The sequence below is a fragment of the Haematobia irritans genome, chromosome 4, assembly GCF_050003625.1.
Source record: "Haematobia irritans isolate KBUSLIRL chromosome 4, ASM5000362v1, whole genome shotgun sequence".
NCBI classification, from domain to species: domain Eukaryota; kingdom Metazoa; phylum Arthropoda; class Insecta; order Diptera; family Muscidae; genus Haematobia; species Haematobia irritans.
Window position 1 is genome coordinate 173,625,580 of NC_134400.1, and position 23,961 is coordinate 173,649,540.

Consider the following 23,961-nt stretch of genomic DNA (forward strand, 5'->3'; position numbering starts at 1 on the left):
TATGGTCTCTCACAATCATGCAAAAATTGGTCCAAATCGGTCCATAATTATATATAGGCCCCATATAAGCCGATCCCCAGATTTGGCTTGCGGAGCCTCTAAGAAAAGTAAATTTCATCCGATATGGGGAAGTCCTACTGCAAAAACTTGGACTTTTATTAAATCAATACTAAAATTTTAAAACAAGTGTACGAGTATTGTCGATTTATGTATACATCCAAAAACTAGAAACTACCGGGCCATTAGCATTAAAAAGAAAACACAAAAGTGATGTAGACTCAGCAAAACAAATTACAACTACTATGACAGTAAATGATGATGATATCACCACAATGCTCCTCCCCAAAAAAATGAGCAAACATTAAGTAGATGCTACAACTAAATGAAAAAAAAAAAATAAAACAAAATAAATAATTATAGCAAAAAGAAATTGGATTAAATTTTGCTTTTTTACATTGGGGGGTAAACAGTAGAGGCTGTCCGTAATGTAAAACAATAGTAGCATTATTATATATAATTTGATGTAGTTATTTAAAAAAACGACGATTGTAAGCAGGTCATTATTTCGATATCCAAATTTGGAAATTGTTTTAGCGTTTAAAAATTAATGTACACGCGAAAAAAAATTATGTTGGCATATGAGAAACACATGTGTATTTATAACATTTAATAATCGCCAACAGGAAATGCTTTGTAGTCATATTTAGTACAAAAATCTTAATCTGTGTAAAAGATTACCTATCTGAAATAATTCTCATACATCCCACATTATATGCCGATTGACTTAAAATCACCTGCTAGGGAGTCAAAATTTGGCATTTAAAGATAGCCGCCTGATATCGAATCAAATGAATGATATTACAAAATTTTCGAGCTTATTTTGACCAAAAAATTTGATTGCTATACATGTTACTTAACATTTGAGAACAAAAAAAAATTGATAAGTCGAACACGGCAATTTCTACTACTGTACTTGTTATTTTTATTTTATTTTTTGAAATTCTTCTAATAAAATTTTGGGATTGACAAAAAAGTGGGATTGAGAAAAATGTTGACCTTTGGTATTGATTCTGAGCCAAAGATGCGACTTTTTTTAAATAAACAAGTATATACAGCCTGTCCGAATCTTAAATACCCACCACCATTAACCCTTTCACTACCGATGTCCACTTAGAAGGACATTCGAAAAAGACACCAAATTCTATTTTCCCACTTAGTTTCAATTTATTTCTCGATGTTATTTTAAATTAGAGACTTTAATCTAAATAAGCTATAAATATTTTCCATATTGGTGAGCATTAAAATACATTTTTATAAACTTCTTTAACAATAAACGAAAAATACGAAAATTTGGGACAATTTTGCTACTGTATATTTCTAGTAAATGGACATTTACACAAAAACTATAGCTGATACTCTTTCGGTTTTTTTTTTGTATTTTTTGTCACACTTTGAAAGATATTGTAGGCCAAATAGCGCTCATTTTCGTAAGGCCATTCGGTTGCAATTCAAGAATCAAGTTTTCAGAACAAGCTCACATAGCTCTTGAAGTATTTGAGGTAGGTTCTCAAAATGACAATTTTTGTTCTACATGCTGTTAGTACAAGTAAAAACAAGAGAAAAATGAAAACTTTTAACATAAGTTTTATTTCGGTAGTGAAAGGGTTAATCAAATATGAAAACTTCCTTTGAAAATATTTCATCGTAGCGTGTTACTTGCAAATATCTAGAATTTCAAGTGGATTTCCTGACAGATACTCTCCCAAATAGGTCGACTCAGCTTATTTTGAGGAATCCAACGAAACAATACCATTCACATGATTTGATATTGAAATTCTATAGATTTTTATCCCCATTAATCAAATGAGCACAAGATGTCAAATGAGCACAAGATGTATAAGGATATAAAAATTGACACATCCCTTATTGGTCTAACATACCTCTACATTTGTAATTTCAGAACAATCGGATAAAAATTGCGGTATCTAGATGCAGAAGAATTAAAAACGGGAAATCGGTCGGTTGAGGGACTTACAAAAATATGGATCGATGTAAACCAAATACGGTATAGGTCTTTGTGCATCTAAAGTCCCTCCATATTTCCATCTTCAGACAAATTTGATAAAAATTGGGGGGACTAGAAGCTCAAGAAGTCAAATATGGAGATCGGTCTATATGGGGCTATACCAAAACATGCACCGATACACATAATATTCGTGAATTTGTAAATTTCACATTTACGAAATTGGAAATTTCACCATAAGTCTCACTTATAAACGCAAATTTTCTAATAATGTAGTGAATTTCCCATTCTGATGTATTTATTTATTTGGAGACCATAGACCCAAAGTTGGTAAATATAAGAAATACGAAGTGTTACATCTTTTAAAATTTAATGAAAGTTTGTGGATTCTGTACAAAATAATACATGAATGTATTTTGTGGACCTAAATAAAATAGCTTTAGATTTCCAATTTCAGGCAAATCGGATGAAAATTTCGGTGTCTAGATACTCAAGACCCCACATCGGAGTGTCGGTTTATATTTGTGGGACCTATATCAAAACCTTACTGTATCAATCATATTGTGTCATTACTCGGATTATGTTTATTCGATGGAGTTTGAAGTTTTTCAAAACGTAAATAATGGAAAAAATAAAAGTAATGCAATTTTTTTTGGTTTTTTAATTCTTTTTAATTTCTTTCGATTCAAGTAACGAAACATCTTTTTTATGTCCATATCAACCATCGATGATATTGAAGCAAAACAATACTGTGTATGTATGCTGGTGTTGCATGAACCAATGAATAAAACCACAGCAATGAATCTCCATTGCAAATTCATATGAATGACCTTCGCCTATTAAAAGTGAAAACAATGGCTTATATTGTTACACCGCAAAAATTATTAAAGCATTTTACAATAAACGATTTCACAAGCGCTCATTGGTTTTCACAAGACATTCGGACATGTATAATGTACACTCTCTCTGTCCAACTAGAAAAATGATGACAATTTGGTTTCATTGATGGTTTATTGTATAGTTTACAAGGCACCGAAAGTATTTGCATTTTACTAACAACATGATTCTGTACACTGAACAAAATATTGACGTGATATTAAAGATTACGCAACCTAAAGTTTAGTATGCGGAATTTAACATTAAGGCAAACGTTCTTTAAAATAATGGAAATTGTCCTTAAATTAACTGAAATACGGAATCTTTCGATTTAAGATAAACACGCTTCAAATATATGCTAAGACTTATTTTGAGGATTTTGTATCTTGGGTTAAAGTTTTCTTGGAAAAAATTTTGTACTTTGAAGTATATGTTATAATTTGGATTTTTAAACCTTCATTTGTTCGTACGTGAATGGCTTTATTAATATATCGCAAACATATGATATAAATTTCATAAATGAGATCTGTATCCTAATAATAATTTTATTGATCCTCAAAATCATTAAGGTTAAGATTTTCAGGTCCAAGATAACCTTTTTTTAGTGTATGTCGAACGAGTTCTATCTATCTATCGACTGAAATGCATAGAAACACCTGCGTTTTGGTTATAAATTCTTTGTTTCCATTTAAGTCGATCGATAGAGTCCGTTTGACATACAGAAACTGGGTGTACACTGAATAAAATTTTACGAAAATTTTTCCAATTACATTCTTAATTGAGTTTTTCCTTAAAGTAGGGAAACACATTTTTAAAAACAAACCCAGCCAAATACATTCAAATCGATGATTTGAGTTTGGCAAAGGAAAAGAGATATGCTGGTAAATTTGTTTAGGCAGTAGCCGACTATCAAACCCTTTTTCGGGAGGTTCAAGTGTAGTTCACTTTGGGTTGAGTGAATTACCCGAATTTATTCTGATAATTGGTTGATAGTTTTGCTGCAAGTAGAGGATGCTTATGAGGAATGTGGTAATTCCGAAACAGCTGTACATCCAACCATCTTGCAGTCTATAGGGCTTTGTCCAAATAAATTTGACAAGCATACTTTTCCTCTGTTGGTTAAGCTACACTTGTAGTTTAGTCAATGCATGGCTTTAAGCTGAGATCAAAAAAACAACAATAACGATTGAAGAGAAGCCAACAATAACAAACAAAACGAATAAAGAATTAATCTTTAAATTAAATGAGATATTGAATCTTTAAATTAAATTAAATTAATAAATTAATTCAATTAAAATTAAAGTTGTTTTTATTAACAAAAGTTTTTGCTTTGTACACAGAAAAAAAATTCACGAAAATTTTTCCAATTAAAATCTTAATTGTATTAATTAATATTCAATTAAAAATTTAATTGAATCAATCAAATTTTTTAATTGAAATAAAAATCAATCACACAAATTAATAGTATCAATTAATTTTTTAATTGGATCAATTAATTTTTTAATTGATACTATCATTTCTGTGATTGAAGACATTTCAATTAAAAAATTAATTGGATCAATTAATTTCGTGATTGATTCAGAAAAATTTTTTTTTTTGTGTAAAGAAGCCACACGGAATCAACACCAAAATCCTTAAGGGAACTAAAAATATTTAGAGCCAACTTTATTTAAGCGTTTTCCCCAATGTGAGAAAATGTTCTGGTTTACTCTAACGACATGAACTAAAACTAAGAACAAAAAAGTTAACACAAATTTACTAAATTCGAATTTCTTACAAAATACTATGTAGTTCATAATTTTCCAAGATTGGTGAATTTTGTCTATATTGGGTGCATTTTTTAATTTTGCATGGCGCTAAGTACATTTTTACAAATTTTAAGTCCAATTTTATTCTTCGAAATACGAAAATTTTTTTAAACCACAGACAAATATTACTTACGTTTAATAATTTCTCTTCAACCTATTTTAACTCATTTCTGTCAAGATTTGTAGTTAAATTTTTCTAAATAAACTTATATTTTCTTTCATGGTCCACTGGAAAAAAAAGTGAACCCACCAGGAAGAAAACTTTCGTTTAATTTTAGAAAATTTTGAATAATTGCAGAAAATTTTAACTAAACAATATTACAAACGTTGGCATCACGCCGATGTCATAAAAATAAGTAAATATTTTCCGACAAATTCAAGAAAATTTATTACACATAACTAAGTTTTTTCACTTGTTAAAGAAAATTTTGTAGTTTGAAGGGAAAACTTGGACTTCACAATGGCAAGAATGTCTTTAGTGACATACGAAGTTCATGATGGACGCATTTTTGGTAAAATTTAAAAATTTAAAGAAATTCTGAACTATTTTGTGGAAGACACGAATTTAGTTAATCTTTATGCTTCAGTTGAGTAATTTTTTTCCTCGGGTTTAGTTAAATTAACTAACAAACGTTATAGTAAAGAAAACTTTCTCCAAACATAATAATTCCATGAACTAAAATAAAGTTAAATTGGCTTTAGAGAAATAGAGAGTTCACTTTTTTTGAGTGTCGGTGCACTCCTTTTTGGTGTTGTTGTTGTTGTTGAAACCCTCTTTACTTAAAACTTACAATTTGTACACAGTCTTTGGTCTCTTTTAAACTCACCTATGAGTTAAACGTGGGTATCCTGTTGTTCACTGTTTTTATGTTTCCGTTTTTTCCTTTGCTGCCTTTTCCACTTCCTCCGTTGTGCGGGATACACATAGACACTCTATATGCTCTCTTTAGTCCCCAAAAATGAGGGGAGCATAGAAAACAAAAACAAACACAAGCGGAAAATGAATGAATGAGGGGTTGCTTGGTTATTTCATAAAATTGGATGCTGGATATATCCCAGCCGGAAAATTCGTTGAAGTAAGTTTTCCCTCTATTAGATTGAGAGAAATTAAGGGTAGATGAACTTTTATCGATTGCCAAGAATATTTAGTTTGTTTTTATTGTTGTTTTTTCTTCTTGGTATTATTTAATGCACATTTACATATTTAATCGGTATAACACCGTAATATTTTAATACGATTTTTTTTATATGAGATAAAATTTTACAATTCTATCGTAGGGTTAAAAACTTAAATCAAAACTGAAAAAAAAAACTATTTTTGTATAAAGTAAACCAAAAAAATGTTTCATTCTTCTGACAATATATTGACGCAAATTGTATTTTTCATATTATCAACAAATGATTACTGGAACACCAAAACACTAATCATTCAAGCGTTAATTTTAGGCTTTTTATCATAAACGAGCAGAAATTAGTTTTAATTTTTTTCTCCTTGGAAATAAGATTGAACAAAGAAATTATAATTTCGATTTTTACTACTCTAAACACACCGTTGCTTGAAATTTATATTGCTTGTTTTCTCTTCACTTTTATTTACTATTATATTTTTTACTTAGGAATTTTTATTTTTGTGTATAACTTTCAGATTTGGCCATAAAGTGAAGACGACCGACTACAACACCCGGAACGTTTGCTGAACACGTAACAACTGAAATGTATTCCAGATAGTTGAGCGTACTCGTGCGCATTTGCCACTGCTAAAGAAACCAAATTATTTGACAACAGTGCGTTACCTAAAAGCGTATAATGTAATATTGGCCATGTTTTCTTTTAGTACTACACCGAAAGAATTCTCTTCGTTAATTTTAAGAAGAATTCTTCATTAACTATTCTTCGTGAATTCTTCATTACAATAACGAAATTTTCATTCATTTTCGTAAATTTTACGAAGAACATTTTACGAATATACGAAACTTCTACGAAATATTCTACATTAACTTTTCTTCGTAAAAAGTTCGTACTTTTAGCGAAACTTTCTTTAAATTTCATGAATTTTGTGAAGAAGTTTTTACGAATATTTTACGAAACATTCTGCGTTAAAATGTCTTCATAAAAAGTACGAAACATTTTCTTAGAAATAACGAAGAAGTTTCATTGAAGTTGTAAAATTTCCGTTCGTGGCATTAAATTGTCTTTTATAATGTGATTGAGTGTATTCCTTTATTCTGTTCTTTTATGCAAGTCTATGCTACTTCTCATTTCGGTGATAGCGCGCTATGAATAAAAGTGAAGCAGTAAAACTAAAAATTAAAACTAAAACACTAAAAAATAATTTTATATTTTTCTCTAGCCGTATGCATAAGTTTTTTTTCTTTTATTCAGTATTATGAGATGTAATATAGTTTTATTTGGCCTGTTTCGGCTTTTTATATTACGTTGTCGAATAAATAAATAAAAATTATTCAAAAACTTAAGATGTAAAGTAGTGATGTCATTTTTCACACTTGTAACTATAACCAAATGCACTTTCGACTATAATTTTTTTCTAAAAGTTCAAACATTTTTGAAAAAAAAGTATGAACATTTTTGAAAAAAAGTACGAAAATTTTTCATAAAAAGTACGAAAATTTTTCATAAAAAGTACGAAACATTTTCATAAAAAGAACGAAATTGTTTCATAAAAAGTACGAAGATTTTTCATAAAAATTACGAAGATTCTTTATAAAAAGTACGAATTTTTTTCGTACAAACTACGAAAATTTTGGAAGAACTTTTTTCGTAAAAAGTACGAAATATTTCGTACTTTTAATGAAACCTTTCTTTGGTTGTAAAACAATGACAAATTTCGTACTTTTAACGAAATTGTTCGTTCTTTTTACGAAGAAAAGTCTTTCGGTGTAGTTAACCAAATAGAACAAGTACAAAAATATCTGTTTCAAAATTTAATGTTCCGCGAAAGAATTCTCTTCGAAAAAAGAATGAAATTTGTCATGGGTTTTTGACAGTGATCCCACCGGGAAGAAAAATTTTGGTTAATTTTAGAAAATTTCGATTATTTTTAGAAAGTTTTAACTAAACGGTATTAAAAACGCTGATATCAAGCCGATATCACAAAAATAAGTACATATTTTTCACCAAATTCAAGAAAATTTATTAGATTTGTTTCATTTGTTAAATAAAATTTTGTAGTTTTAAGGAAATATTGGAGTTCAAAATTGCATGAATGTCTTTAGTGCCATACTTCTTTATACTTCATTTGGGTATAATTTTTGTCATTGTTTTTAGTTATTTTAACTTATAATACGCAAAAAATTATTAGAGTAAAGGAAAATTTCTCCAAACATAATAGTTGTGTTCCTTTACGTACTACTAGTTACTACTTTTACTAGTTTTTACTAGAAACCGTTCCTCAACCCCCAAAAATAGTAAAAGTAGTAAACAATTTTAAGAGAACAATGTCAAAATGCATGTCTCTTTTAAAATTTTTTTACTACAAGTTACTCGACAAATTCTTTCGAGTAAAAGTTGTAGATATGTCATGACAAAAATAATTATTTGTTTTCAAATTTTCAAAACTAAAGTAGTTCCAAATCGCTTTTTTTTGGAAATAAATCTGTAACTTTTTAATGGATTAAGATATCATCATAATTTTTTCTTTGTGCCAAAGCTGAAATGTTTTTCTCTATATTTAGAGGTTTGTAGGTCCCTAGTGGATTCACGGGCTGGTCTATAGACGTTGGAAGTTGGACACCTCGGATGTATGCAATTTAGTGTTACTTGGCAAACGCGCAATTATGCACCGATTTTCATGATTTTTGCTTTGCTGGATAGAACTTATAAACTACCATAAAAAGATTGTGTATGTGTGCGAATATATCTAATATTTGCGAGATAGGGCCTTACAATTTATTTTTTTGCAAAATTTGAACAAAGTGGGGTCTGTATTTTGAGTCTAGAAGGACTACATTCCTTATAAAATTCTACGTATTCTGGAGGAAAATTTTGTGTACCTTTGTGCTTTAGATTTAACGTGTAGACTCCACAATTTGGAATTTCAAAACAATGCCGAACCAATCTATGTCTATGTCATGAAGACCCCAATACGGAGGTCGGTTCATATGGAAGCAAAATCGAAACTTAGGCCGAAGTAGTCCCATCTTCAAAATTGACCTGCATGTAGAAGAAAAACGTGTCTGTTAAAATTTCAGCAATATAGGTTCATTATTGAAGGAAGTAGCCTGATTACAACAGATAGCCAGACAGAGAGACATCGTCTTATAATTTCTCCCTGATCAAGACTATATATACGTTATATAGTTAGAATTCGTTATTTGTATGTGTTACAAACGGAATGAAAAACCCCACCTTATAAGATACTGATAATATGCGCTATTACTCTACTTTATGGCCCAGAAGCCAGAGTTTTACTTTGATTAAAAATTTTGCAAAAGGAGTACTTTTTATAACAAAGTAAAAACCATAGCTTCTTTCTATCGTAATAAGGATTTCAAAGTTTCCTGCAAAAAATCTGCCATTTGGCAAAAAAAATTTCGATATAAAAGTATTTAATTTACCTACATGTTTTGAAAATATTTATTCAAATCACAATGCTTCTTTTGTTTTTTATTTGACATTTTTACAATTTTTACTATATTTTCGTTCCTGTACATTTAACAAATATAGAAATCTGAGAGGATTTTCAATATTTCTCTCTTTTACTACTTTTTACTACGAGTAAAGTAAAGGAACACACCTAATAATTCCATGAACTAAAATATAGTTAAATTGGCTTTAGTGAAATAGAGAGTTCACTTTTTTTTTTGAGTACAAGAAGCTTTTCATTGAAAGTACGAAATATACGAAGAATGTTTCTTATGCCCTGTTTCTGTATATCGAATGGTAGCTTTCTTTCGTATTTCAAACGAAAAAATTGATTTTGGTTTCTCTATGCCGAAAACCAAGTCACTTCATATTTTGTTGTCGAGTTGGAAATGAACGTATACCATAGGTGTAAAGAAAAAAGTGAAAACATTGTTAACATTGGAATGAATTTTCAGGCCAAAAGTTTAAAAATGTTCATTTTTGGTAATCAATGTATTCTCATACAAACGAAAAAAAAAAAACTTTCAAAAATACAGAAACCCAAATTGATTGGAATAATTATCTAGGCTCTATACTATACAAATTAGGATACAGAGCCAATTTACCGAATTTAACATAGTTTTTTTTTATTATTTTTTAATTTAAATATTATTTTTGTAATCAAAAAATTTTGCCTCAGGCCAAAGACATATACAGAAACAAATAGGTATCGTCAAAAATTTCCGACTAAATTTTTCATTGTACCTTGAAAAATATTAAATTAAAAATTTAATTGATTCAACTAATTATTTAAATAAAACAAAAATCCATCACAAACGAATTGTGTCAGTTACTTTTTTAACTGCATCTAATAATATCTCAATTGACTTTGACAAATGCTACTACCAATTCTGTGATTGGAAAAATTTCACTTGAAAATTAATTTGATCAAGATTTGATTGGGTGCAAGAAAAACAATTTATTTCTTCTGTTCTATCGAAGAATATGAAATCGTGATGTTTTAGACATAATTTTGTGGTACTTAGTAAAAACGTGTTGTAAGCCCGTCAATTGTTTCTGATCTTCAGTACTTCTTCACAAAAAGATCGACATTCGGAAGAATCATATGCCAAAGTCGATGAAAATTTAATTGAAATACAGAAAACCGGTAAAAAAACCGGTTTTCACGATTAACCGAAATTGCCAATTTTTTTTTAATAAATGAATCCTATTAACCGGTGTCGGTTTAGGACACCCTATATACGGTATTTATTATAACTTTTTCTAACACTATGTATGGAACCACTTAGAGAAGCTTGCACACAAACAGCAATCAATAATACACCGCTGATAAAAATCTATGAGATGTTCAGATTGGTAGAATTCTTAATGTTTTGGTAGATTTTTTCTATAGAAATAAAAGCTTTTATATCTTATTTTGAAAAAATTTTCATCATTTTGGCCAATGTTGGCGGCTTATCGATTATGAATAAATAAAATAAAATAAAATTAAAAATTTTCTATAGAAATAAAAGTTTTATAAACACAAAACTAGAAACAAAATTTAGACAAAATTGTCTATAGAAATAAAATTTTGACAAAATTTTCTATAGAAATAAAATTTTGACAAAATTTTCTCTAGAAATAAAATTTTGACAAAATTTCCTATAGAAATAAAATTTTGACAAAATTTTCTATAGAAATAATATTTTCTATAGAAATAAAATTTTGACAAAATTTTCTATAGAAATAAAATTTTGACAAAAATTTTCTATAGAAATAAAATTTTGACAATATTTTCTATAGAAATAAAATTTTGACAAAATTTGCTATAGAAATAAAATTTTGACAAAATTTTTTATGGAAATAAAATGTTGACAAAATTTTCGATATAAATAAAATTTTGACAAAATTTTCTATAGAAATAAAATTTTGACAAAAATTTTCTATAGAAATAAAATTTTGACAATATTTTCTATAGAAATAAAATTTTGATTAAAATTTTTTATGGAAATAAAATGTTGACAAAATTTTCGATATAAATAAAATTTTGACAAAATTTTCTATAGAAATAAAATTTTGACAAAAATTTTCTATAGAAATAAAATTTTGACAATATTTTCTATAGAAATAAAATTTTGATTAAAATTTTCTATAGAAATAAAATTTTGACAACATTTTCTATAGAAATAAAATTTTGACAAAATTTTCTATAGAAATAAAATTTTGACAAAATTTTCTATAGAAATAAAATTTTGACAAAATTTTCTATAGAAATAAAATTTTGACAAAAATTTTCTATAGAAATAAAATTTTGACAAAATTTTCTATAGAAATAAAATTTTGACAAAATTTTCTATAGAAATAAAATTTTGACAAAATTTTCTATAGAAATAAAATTTTCTATAGGAATAAAATTTTGATAAAAATTTTCTATAGAAATAAAATTTGACAATATTTTCTATAGAAATAAAATTTTGACAAAATTTTCTATAGAAATAAAATTTTGACAAAATTTTCTATAGAAATAAAATTTTGACAAAATTTTCTATAGAAATAAAATTTTGACAAAAATTTTCTATAGAAATAAAATTTTGACAAAATTTTCTATGGAAATAAAATGTTGACAAAATTTTCGATAGAAATAAAATTTTGACAAAATTTTCTATAGAAATAAAATTTTGACAAAAATTTTCTATAGAAATAAAATTTTGACAATATTTTCTATAGAAATAAAATTTTGATTAAAATTTTCTATAGAAATAAAATTTTGACAAAATTTTCTATAGAAATAAAATTTTAAAATGTTGACAAAATTTTCTATAGAAATAAAATTTTGACAAAATTTTCTATAGAAATAAAATTTTGACAAAATTTTCTATAGAAATAAAATTTTGACAAAAATTTTCTATAGAAATAAAATTTTGACAATATTTTCTATAGAAATAAAATTTTTACAAAATTTTCTATAGGAATAAAATGTTGACAAAAATTTTCTATAGAAATAAAATTTTGACAATATTTTCTATAGAAATAAAATTTTGACAAAATTTTCTATAGAAATAAAATTTTGACAAAATTTTCTATAGAAATAAATTTTTGACAAAATTTTATATAGAAATAAAATTTTGACAATATTTTCTATAGAAATAAAATTTTGACAAAATTTTCTATAAAAATAAAATTTTGACAAAATTTTCTATAGAAATAAAATTTTGACAAAATTTTCTATAGAAATAAAATTTTGACAAAATTTTCTATAGAAATAACATTTTGACAAAATTTTCTATAGAAATAACATTTTGACAAAATTTTCTATAGAAATAACATTTTGACAAAATTTTCTATAGAAATAAAATTTTGACAAAATTTTCCATAGAAATAAAATTTTGACAAAATTTTCTATAGAAATAAAATTTTGACAAAATTTTCTATAGTAATAAAATATTGACAAAATTTTCTATAAAAATAAACTTTTGACAAAATTTTCCAACGAAATAAACTTTTGACAAAATTTTCCATAGAAATGAAATTTTGAAAAAATTTTCCATAGAAATGAAATTTTGACAAAATTTTCCATAGAAATGAAATTTTGACAAAATTTCCCATAGAAATGAAATTTTAACAAAATTTTCCATAGAAATAAAATTTTGACAAAATTTTTCATAGAAATAAAATTTTGACAAAATGTTCCAAAGATATAAACAAATTCTATGGAAATAAAATGTTGCCAACGTTTTCCAAAATTAAGTTTTTTGCAAAATTTTCTATAGAAATATTTTTTTTATAAGATTTTTTTTTTGTACGTTTTTTCGTAAGATTTTCTCCAAATTTTGGTAAAGGGTGATTCTTTTGAGGTTAGGATTTTCATGCATTAGTATTTGACAGATCACGTGGGATTTCAGACATGGTGTCAAAGAGAAAGATGCTCAGTATGCTTTGACATTTCATCATGAATAGACTTACTAACGAGCCACAACGTCGAATTTTCAGTGAATGGGCCCTAGAAAAGTTGGCAGAAAATCCGCTTTTTTATCGACAAATTTTGTTCAGCGATGAGGCTCATTTCTGGTTGAATGGCTACGTAAATAAGCAAAATTGCCGCATTTGGAGTGAAGAGCAACCAGAAGCCGTTCAAGAACTGCCCATGCATCCCGAAAAATGCACTGTTTGGTGTGGTTTGTACGCTGGTGGAATCATTGGACCGTATTTTTTCAAAGATGCTGTTGGACGCAACGTTACGGTGAATGGCGATCGCTATCGTTCGATGCTAACAAACTTTTTGTTGCCAAAAATGGAAGAACTGAACTTGGTTGACATGTGGTTTCAACAAGATGGCGCTACATGCCACACAGCTCGCGATTCTATGGCCATTTTGAGGGAAAACTTCGGAGAACAATTCATCTCAAGAAATGGACCGGTAAGTTGGCCACCAAGATCATGCGATTTGACGCCTTTAGACTATTTTTTGTGGGGCTACGTCAAGTCTAAAGTCTACAGAAATAAGCCAGCAACTATTCCAGCTTTGGAAGACAACATTTCCGAAGAAATTCGGGCTATTCCGGCCGAAATGTTCGAAAAAGTTGCCCAAAATTGGACTTTCCGAATGGACCACCTAAGACGCAGCCGCGGTCAACATTTAAATGAAATTATCTTCAAAAAGTAAATGTCATGGACCAATCTAACGTTTCAAATAAAGAACCGATGAGATTTTGCAAATTTTATGCGTTTTTTTTTTTAAAAAAGTTATCAAGCTCTTAACAAATCACCCTTTAGATTATTTTTGGCTCGAGTGGCAATCGTGATCTTAGTTCCTAAACAAGACTAATAAGCCCAAGATACGATTTTCACAATGTTCGTTGTGAATCAACATGTCAGCACATTCTTTTTGGACGCACTGTTTGCATTAACAAAAACTATTGTAGGTTGGGGGGAATTTGCTCGCATGATAGCTCGTTTCTGTTCATTCGTCATCAACGCTGCTACAGTCGTTGTATCTTTGCTGTTTATGTGATTTCTATGCTTTGTGCTTTGCTCCCACCGGTAAATGATGTTTATAGTTTTTGTTTGTTTGGGCTATGAAATGGGTATTAACAAAGTAGCAGAACAAAGCAAAAGAAAAAAATTGTCCATACATGTATGGGGGTATATTTGTACTGTTTTTTGAGCTACTTGTATATAGTGTGTTCTCAAGGAATTGGCATGTGTCTTCAAAGCTCGCCAGTAGGATATGTTTGGAATATTTTTGGTCTCCATAGAAATCCGAAGAAATTATAAAAATAGTGGCATATGATATGATACATCCAGGGCAAGCAAAATTCCCAGACATAGCTGGGAATATCATACAGAGCGCCCCCTAAAGTTAAGGTTTGCACACTGTTAAATTGATCTTCTAACACTACCTACACAAAAAGATATCAAATTTTTTTTCAATTAAGATTTTCATTGAAATTTAAAACTATTCACTTAAAATTTATTTGATTCAACGAATTTTTTAATAAATACATAAATCAATCACAAAAATATTATCTAATAGTAATTATTGGATAATTTAATTTTAAATTTACGATGGTGATAGATACTTACATTTCTGTGATTGAAGAAATTTCAATTCAAAGTTAATTGGATCAATTAATTTCGTTATAAAAAAAAAAAAACATTTTTCTGAGTATGTTAATCCCCACCTTGTACGAGGTATACAGCATTCATATTGGAAAATAAGAGATTCGGGACTTAGTCCAGCTGGAGAAAAGTAGGGAATTCGTTAATGACACGAAGTTCCTGGAATAAAAAAGAGTATGACGGAAAGAACAGAAAGAGGTTATACCGGACGTGGTCCAGCGCCATCACAAGTGAGCACGACAAAACAAGTTAGGGAATTCGTTGACGCGAAAATCTTCGAATAAAAAAGGGTACGGCGGAAGCAACGAGTTAGTGAACACCACAAGCCATATTATGTTGGCTTAGATGTACGTCAGCCGACATAAGACAGGGAAACCTGAGTTCTTTTCTCAGCCAATACTAAAGAAATAGAGTGTGGGAAGGGAAGATAACGAATGGCGGAGAAGAAAATTTGCCGTATTACCGTAGCATGTATAAACAAAAAATTATATCTAGGCCGTAGATACCATTTTGATGCCATCGAAAGCGGGTCATTGCGTATTCGTGAGATAATGGTTGGCATGTCCGCTATGCAAAAAAAACGTCGTGGTTTTTATTCCAGTTTCAGCCAAACACCAGGATATTTTTGAACGATGGAATGTCTCCTCTTAATAACGTAATTGATGTTTTTGAGCTTTCCTAAATTGTTTCGCACATTTCATTTCATTTATTCATAACTTATAATACAAAAGCCTATTGGCCAATAACGTATTACAAAGCAACATCATACCTAAGTAATATAAAATAATTCCTTGTATGACAGAAAAAAATGTATATATATAACAAAAAATATATGTCTTTAAATTTATATATAAATAAATCAGTGATAACTTTAGTATACTTTAGTATACATATACGATTTCTAGTTGATTGGAAACTTGGGGAGGTAGCGAAGGCTGCCACTGGTTTCCGGTTTCAATACCGCCGATTATCGCGGGATACTTGGGAAGCTATCAAATTGGAAAGGTCTATGTAGCTCCTCATGACAATAAAGTTAAAGATTACGCTCTGAGCCGATTAAGAGATGTTCGAACCAGGGCTGTGGAGTCGGAGTCCGAGTCTGAAGATTTTGCTGGAGTCGGAGCCGGAGTCGTAGAAATTTTGCTCGACTCCGGCGAAACAAACTTTGAAAAACACATTCCATCTTTGTAACTAAAGAAATATTTCGACAAATTAGATTCCATTAGGGGTTTTAATCGAACAACGAAAAACGAATTAATGGATTTCAGGCCATTCAAATTGTATTTACACACAAAAAAAATTTCTGATTCAATCACGAAATTAATTGATCCAATTAATTTTTAATTGAAATGTCTTCAATCACAGAAATGATAGTATCAATTAAAAAAATAATTGAAGGTCAATTAAAAAGTTAATTGATCCAATTAACAAATTAATTGATACTATTACTTTTGTGATTGATTTTTGTTTCAATTAAAAAATTAGTTGAATCAATTAAATTTTTAATTGAATATTTTTTAAAACTCAATTAAAATTTTAATTGGAAAAATTTTCGTGAAATTTTTTTATATGTATATGGTGAAATTTCACGGTGATATAAAAAGTAGGTTTTACTAGAATATGGGATGAATTAATCAATTGTATTGTCCATTTTTAACATATTAAAATATCGATTTTTGACCCTATATGTACTCTTGATAAAGATACAATTTTAAGGTAATATAGCAGTAGAACCTAACGTTCTAAATTTTTTTGGCAGTCATGTTGAGTTCGAAGATGGGTCATACCAGACAATTTTGTGATATAACCTACATATAAACCCATTTTCCGATTTGTTTTAAGAACTTTTTCCCAGTTTAAGATTTGTCAGAAATTTTGAATTTAGAGTTATTTGAGATCCATAAATAAATGCGGAAATTTCCCGTCGGCCCAGATTTTGTATATGGAGATAATTACTTGAGAAATCTCCATATATACCCGATGTTCTTAGAAGCTGTAATTTTATATTAAACCTTTGCCAACGTGCCATCTGAGCCTGTCTTTTGGGAGAATGTTTGCTTCATCGAAGCCACTCGAAATTCTTTGCATTATTTCTATAGAAACAATACTCGCACCAGTCCAGCTATTCCTGTCATCTGTTTTTATTTTTTATAAATGCCTATATAGATTAATACCAGGATTTTACTTCTTAAACATCTGGAAGCCTAATTAATTTTTGTTTTTATAAATACATATTCTGGAGATTCTTGTTATCTACACATATTTTGATGTGGTCTCTATATAGTCTTGTGTCGTATTTTAATTTATTGGCCTGACATTAAAATGTAGAGTTCTTTACATTCCCAAAATGGTGAGATTTGTCGTCGAGTCGTATCAAAATTTAAAATCAGGGTTCTTTAGGACATATAAACTAGAGGTGTGCACGTGAGTAATATTTTACTCACTCACACTCACGCACGATATTGTTTGGTAGGTCTCACGCTCACGCACACTCACGAAAAGAAAACTTGTATTCACGCACACTCACGCACGAAAATGTCATGACTCACGAAAAATATCGTGACTCACGAATAATTTTATGAATAATTTACCTGAGGGACGTGTATGAAATCATGAGCAAGATTGAAATCGAGAGCGTTATTAAACTCTTAAAATCCTAGTTGTCACTAAAATTGCAAATGAATTTAACTTTTAAGCGTTCACGACTCACACGTGAGTCACGAAAATTTTCGTGAGTCACGACAATTTCGTGTCACGTGCAAACCTCTAATATAAACACATTTGGCAAAATGGAACACTTATATCGGTCTATTTTGCGAACACTACACCTTAAAATTATAATTGGAATACTGTTAAAATGAGATTTAGGTACACCACCTGGAATCAGCTCCGGAGTCGGAGTCGAGGCTAATAAAAATGCTGGAGTCGGAGTCGGAGTCGAGCAAAATTGACTCGACTCCACATCCCTGGTTCGAACGTCAGTCTGTGAATTTGCTGCAATTTCATATCAATCGACACAAGTGAACATTTTGTTCAGGGTCGATTTAAATACACCTACAATATATATCAATGTGACTTTTGTATGAAGAGTAAAATTATCATTCTAATATTTAATCGGATTTAGATATAGCTAACATATAAATACCTCAGATTTTACAACCGATTTCAACGTAATTTTCGTGCTAAGAGAGTCGTCCAAATATGAAAACAATACTCTTATAATCGGCACTGTCTAGTTAAATTACAATAATTTAATAATAGTTGTAATAAATTAATTATGTTTGGTTCACAGAAAGATTTATCGAAACCCAATCGTAAGTCAGAAAATATAAAACTCTGGCTTAAATCGTCGGCCTACAACTATTAGGGCACCCTTTTAGTGCATGCGACCGAATCGGTCGTTTCACTTGTTCTTTATAACCGGTACCGGTCCTTTAATCGGTTAGGTGACCTGTCAAATTAATCCTCTAATGTCCAAGCCCGCCTTTAGGTGAAGCTTTTAGTACAACACGTCAAAAAAACAACAAAAATGGGTAAAATAAAAACAAAAATTAGTCAAAACTCTACAAAAGACCTTGTATTATATACTGGATTTTATTGTATTGATTTTGCTTGTTTCAATTTCTTGCTTTTGTGTTATAAATCTCGACTATTTTATCAGCTGGCACAAAAAATGGGGCATTCGATGGTTAACATGGAGTTGTCATGTGAAGGGTAAATTGACCCCCATTGACCGGTTGCTTTCAACACATCAATTAACCAGTTCAAATAGACATGCTAGAGACAGTTCTTCCCAACTATCCAATAGTCTTTCGTCTAGTTACATTGCTTTAGAAGTTTTGCATTGGAAGTTCATTTGAACAAAGAAATTAAAAAAAAAAATCACTTATTTTACTTTTTATTTTTATCAATATTTTTTAATCCAAAAAGACTGAAGGAACGTGTTACTATTATTCGAAATTCATTCATGAATGTCACCTTTTTCCTTAAATTCACTATAGCTAGCTTTGGACCCTGCCCAGTCATTTACTGAGAACATATGGCACTCTGAGCTTGCGTTATCGCATTTTGGAAGACGTATTTCCTGTTCATGAGCTCCATTCTAGCTATTTCAAAATATATCTAATAACTCGGATATTGTTGTATATTGTAATATATCTCATTGGTCATGTAGGATTCATATTAGAAATATGTTTCATAAAATGAAATGATGTAGGCCAAATAATACGCTGTGAATTCACTTTGGAGTAAGTCCGCATGGAACAAGTCTCCGGGCCGTAAGCTAGTAGGGTCCGCAGGAAAGACTGGAAAACCTGGTCGCAGACGCACGATGGCAGAATCAAGTTTTTAATTTTATGGGTTTATTACTAGGAACTATGCTTTTTCACATAACCGTAGAAGCACAACAATGGTTGCATTTTTTAAAGAATTTTAGTTTTGTGATGAAGGTCGTCAATATTGATGTAATATGCGTGATCTTGTTTCCTTACAACAGAAACCCCAGTAAAGTGTGCACTAAATTTAACAACTTATAAGAGTAGTGGGGTTGGACTACGTTTATTTCCTGAAAACTCGAAAATACAAACAACTACAACAACAACGACCCATTACACATTGCGTGCTTACCATTGCTTACTTACATGTAGTTCCTCTGGTAAACTGGGATGGTCGGAGGGTTTTCAAAAAATAAGTTGGGTTCGCCAACCTTTAATCCTAAATGTTGCTGTAGTCACCTTTGAATGTAGGACACTGTTTTCAAAATTTTTTATTCATTGGATGGTACTGTTTATGGGTTTAAAAATTAGAAAAACAACTATTGCTTTTAATACACAAACGAAAACAACAAATTAATGTTTTTTTTAGCCCCATACAATATTCAACAGATGACGCATATGGTAGAGCAAGAAAGGTACAACCATTAAAACATATGATTGTAAAACCGCCGGCAGCGTTTTTTGTAATGGCGACATCTGACAGTAGAAAATACAAGAGGAAGAAATGTCGCTCAATGATTGCTGCGTTTTGGTATAAACTTCGTAGCGCTTGAAGCGCTGTTTTAATTGGTTATAGAAACACCAGCAGTTATAATTTCGAATTGTCTGCCAAAATAATAATTAAATGATAACATTTATAAAGAAGAACATTTGTTATTACAAAGTAGTTTCTAAATCCTATTTTCCTTCAGTTTTCTAAAGCCATCAGAGAACAGAACTGGGTGCCGCTGATATAAGGTGTATGATATTTGAGAAACGCCGACAATTCCATGATAATTTTAAATTTATTTTATCTTTCCTCATGACTGTGAGGTGGCTCCCCGCCAGCAATTCAAAGTTCCATTTCATCCTCATCGCTACCACAGACTCGTGACACTACAACAATCACCAACTGTGATGGGGGAAGCATATCAGAAAATACAAAATGTACATGAAAATATTTTGCCATAACTATTGTTACAAAAGCCATTTTATATTTTGTGAAACACCAAGCGAAAATAGTTTCTTGTCAATTTATTGAATAAAAACAAAAAATAATAAAGAACACAGTTAATATGCTCAAAATTGCGAAAGGTATATTTGTGAAAAATTGTCGACATTCCAATTGTTACTTTTCCTATTAGCCAAGATCTTAAGGTTTTTGTATTGGTCGGCCATTTTTTTACCCTAGACGTAGAATGGGACACATATGTATGTCCCATTAGTGTCGCTACCTTTTTAGGAAAACTACGTAACCGAATTGAAACTTCATAGCTGCATGTGTTCTGTGTCGATAGAATCTAATTTTTTGAAAATCGTAGATTTTAAGGTCCTCATTATCGAAATCGAATACATTCATTGATGAGATTGAACTATTGGGCTTTTCGCGATATATATGTATCCCTTAAAATTTACGGATAAATTCGGACCCATTTAGAATTTCGGCGATAGAAACGGGTACCAGATGCATAATCACAATGACTGTGACTATATCTCGTACATAGAACTGCCAAGAAAGCCATTACTGTTACGAGAAATTATAAATACGCGATCGTGTATTGTGCAGTTTTTGTCAAGCTTATTGGTATGATTTATACCCATGACTCTTTTTTATGTCAGAAGGTTAGGCATAGACAATTGTCAGCTTTAGATTAACCGCTCAGAGCTAAACTGCGTTTACGACTTGGTAGCAACAACTTCAATTTGGCTTCATATTTTTTTTGTAATATCAAGAAAAAAGCCTAGAGCCACAAATTGTACTATTTCACTCTGTTTCACTTCGGATTTTTCGATTTCAAACTACATTCTCCGATTAAGTTTTCCACTTCTGTTTCACATTTTTTTTCGGTATTTATTGAAGTCAAAAATCATTCCCCAAAAAACAGGGAAATCATTTGCAACTGCATCTTGAACGAGAACTTATGATCTAGTTTCTACGGGAGTAAGTGTTGGTTGCGGTTTGGGTCAATTGGAGACCACGAATATTGTGGAAGTCCAACATCTTCAACATCTCCTTGGTGTCAGGATCGACTTCAATGATATCTTGTTCCAATGCAGAGACAGCAGGAACATAGTTATCACGACGTTCACGTTCCTCTTCTTGCAATTTGATGGAAATACCACGCACTTGAGAGTGGCGGAGACGACCCATCAAATGGGTAACATAGCTGCAAAAAATAAATACATACAAATTAGAGAATGACAAACTTCCTCACATAGCCATGAATAGAACTTACCCGGCAATCTTGTTTCTCAAGGGCTTAGTTGGGATAATTGCGACTTCTTCGCAGATACGCTTGTTGGTATGGAAATCCGAAGTCAAGCGGGTGTAGTATTTCTCAATGATGACCTTAGCGGCCTTCTTGATAGTCTTGGTTCTTACACGACCCTTTGGTTGCCATCAGCATTGAAGTTTTTTTTGATGATTTACAAACAGCCCAGAAGTGGTGAAAGGAGGGATAACATACAAAGGAAAACAAAATAAAATTAGCATTGTTTATCACTTGGATTTTCATGTTTTATTATGCATTATTTGATGAAATTGCATCAACAATCCATAGACATTTATATTTTGCACATTTCTTGTTATTTATTTTTCACAAATTGTCACTGATGTTATTGCATTTTGTTGATTTTTAATTAAAAAGTTTTCAAACCGACACCTACCATGGTGAAAGATTTTACCGGAAAAGAACAGCAAAAAGGCAAATTTCATTGAATGTCATTTTGACAGCTGTCAAACGTGAATTTCATAGCCAGCAGCTTTTACGTATTTAGATGGCTGATAGTATTGCCAGAGCTCTTACAAAAACAATGCTAAATGTTTTTTGAGCATTTTTTTGTACATTCCCCTGCCAACATTTTTGGAATTTGACGACACTTCTGAGAATCTCCACCACGTCGAAAACAATCGTATACGATATCAAAAACTCGTCGGAAAAGCGCCGTCACTATTGAGAAGTTGTACCACGCAAAAGTTACTACAAAAATTTTTCGCATGAGTGCAATTATTAGGTGCCTTTATAGATCAATTTAGAACGACGCCAATAAGGGACCCTCCAAACAATCAGAAAAAGTGCATTTTAAGATAGTTGTAAAAGAATCATTGTGGTCTAGTAAAACACGTTTGTTTAGATATTTATTAATTTGTGTAAACATTTACAAATTCTTAAAAATATAACATTTATACCACTATCACATTACATTTTAAATAATTTTTGGCATTAATGATGATGTTGAGTTACAAGTAGCGAGTTACATGTTGCAGCGTCTATCAACTAGTGTTTTTATTTGATGGAAGCAGCATGTCTGTAAAATATCTGAAAAACAATCACTTTATTCCATTTGGAAAATCAAAAATTGTACACCAATATACCTTTCGCAATTTTAAGCGTATAATCTATGTTTTCAGAACTTTATTTTCGTTTTTATTTAATTAAAATATAACAAGCTGGTTGCGCTTGGCGTTTCACAAAAAATAAAATCGTAGTAGGGATGGCAAAATACTTTCATGTACTTTTTGATGTACCTTTTCATGATGGTTGAAGTGACATTTACGAGTCTGTGGTAACGATGAGGATGAAATGGAACTTTGAAATGCTGGCAGGGTCACGATATTTCTTATTCACACTGCAAAAAAGTCTGCTATAATAGCAGTTTTTGTTTGATGAAAAGGAAAAGCAGTCACTGTAGATGTTTCGACTAACATAATTTATTTGAATCAGCAAACATAGACCAAAAAATATTGCTAAAATACCCTGCCTGCATTTCAAAGTTCGATTTCATCCCCATCGCTACCACAAACTCGTAAGTGACACTACAACAAACGCCAACTGTGATGGGGAAATGTATCAAAAAGTACGAAATGTACATGTATTTTGCCATCACTATTATTACAAAAGCCATTTTGATATTTTATGAAATTAATATGCTTAAAATTGCGAAAGGTATACTAGTGAAAAATTGTCGACATTCCAATTGGAATGAAGTGATATTTTTTCAGACATACTGCCTTGATGAAGTATAAACACATCGGCTGGCGATGGTACATCAGCAAAATATAGCAGAATTGCAACTTTTAACACAACACATCCATTTATTAATGTAAAACATTATGTGCAATGTGATTTTAGATGTATAAATGTTATACATGGAGAATTTATAAATTTTTATTCAAATTAATAAAACTATACAATCCTGTTTTACTTGACCACAACCCAATAAACACATGCATTGGAGAAATGCTTATATTCAATACGCATTCACACATTTTTTCAAAGAATAAGATTAGAATTCAATTTGAGAAATTGTTGAGAAAATCGCGTTCTCAACAAAATACAGACATTACCCTCAACAGTAGAATTCAACACGTTAAGGCCGGTACTCTGTTCGGTTTTCGCGTTGAAACTCCATACAAAACCAAAAAATGCGAAAAATTTGCGAAATTTTTTCCATTTGTGATAATTTGTTTTTTCGTGTTGAAAAACTGACGTTTATAGCACGGCGCCGTTTGCAATGTGAATTAAGAAATAATTTATTAATTAAAAACTATTTGTGCGGGTTTATAAATCAAACACGG

The 23,961-nt window shown here is 30.3% G+C and overlaps 2 protein-coding genes and 1 long non-coding RNA gene across 25 annotated transcripts in view; all 3 read right to left on the bottom strand.

Annotated features, from left to right (window-relative positions):
• Positions 1-19,933, bottom strand: part of Atat (alpha-tubulin acetylase) — a 106,993-nt gene extending 87,060 nt beyond the window's left edge. For 5 of the 23 annotated variants that reach the window (XM_075308634.1, XM_075308638.1, XM_075308639.1 and 2 more), the window contains exon 1: positions 19,551-19,929. The gene's annotated coding sequence lies outside the window, so the exon portion shown is untranslated. Of the gene's footprint in view, positions 1-5,534; positions 6,007-6,257; positions 6,426-19,550 lie in introns of those variants that run through there. The other 18 variants (XR_012722411.1, XM_075308647.1, XM_075308627.1 and 15 more) reach the window with 11 other exon arrangements.
• A 1,262-nt stretch (positions 19,934-21,195) lies between these two features.
• Positions 21,196-22,151, bottom strand: RpS17 (ribosomal protein S17). Its single transcript, XM_075308667.1, has 3 exons — positions 22,050-22,151; positions 21,620-21,771; positions 21,196-21,550 (listed from the first exon to the last, which is right to left on the bottom strand). Exons 1-3 carry the CDS (start codon positions 22,050-22,052, stop codon positions 21,310-21,312), a joined length of 396 nt encoding a protein of 131 aa, XP_075164782.1. The 5' UTR covers positions 22,053-22,151; the 3' UTR covers positions 21,196-21,309.
• A 357-nt stretch (positions 22,152-22,508) lies between these two features.
• Positions 22,509-22,984, bottom strand: LOC142236310 (uncharacterized). Its single transcript, XR_012721981.1, has 2 exons — positions 22,759-22,984; positions 22,509-22,702 (listed from the first exon to the last, which is right to left on the bottom strand). It is a non-coding gene; the product is annotated as an uncharacterized LOC142236310 (long non-coding RNA).
• Positions 22,985-23,961: the final 977 nt, after the last annotated feature.

What these genes read in the sequence shown, in the direction of transcription:
- RpS17 (XM_075308667.1), bottom strand. An exon ending in TTGAGAAACAAGATTGCCGG is followed by an intron (nt 21,551 to 21,619) that starts GTAAGTTCTATT and finishes TATTTTTTGCAG; the next exon opens with CTATGTTACCCATTTGATGG.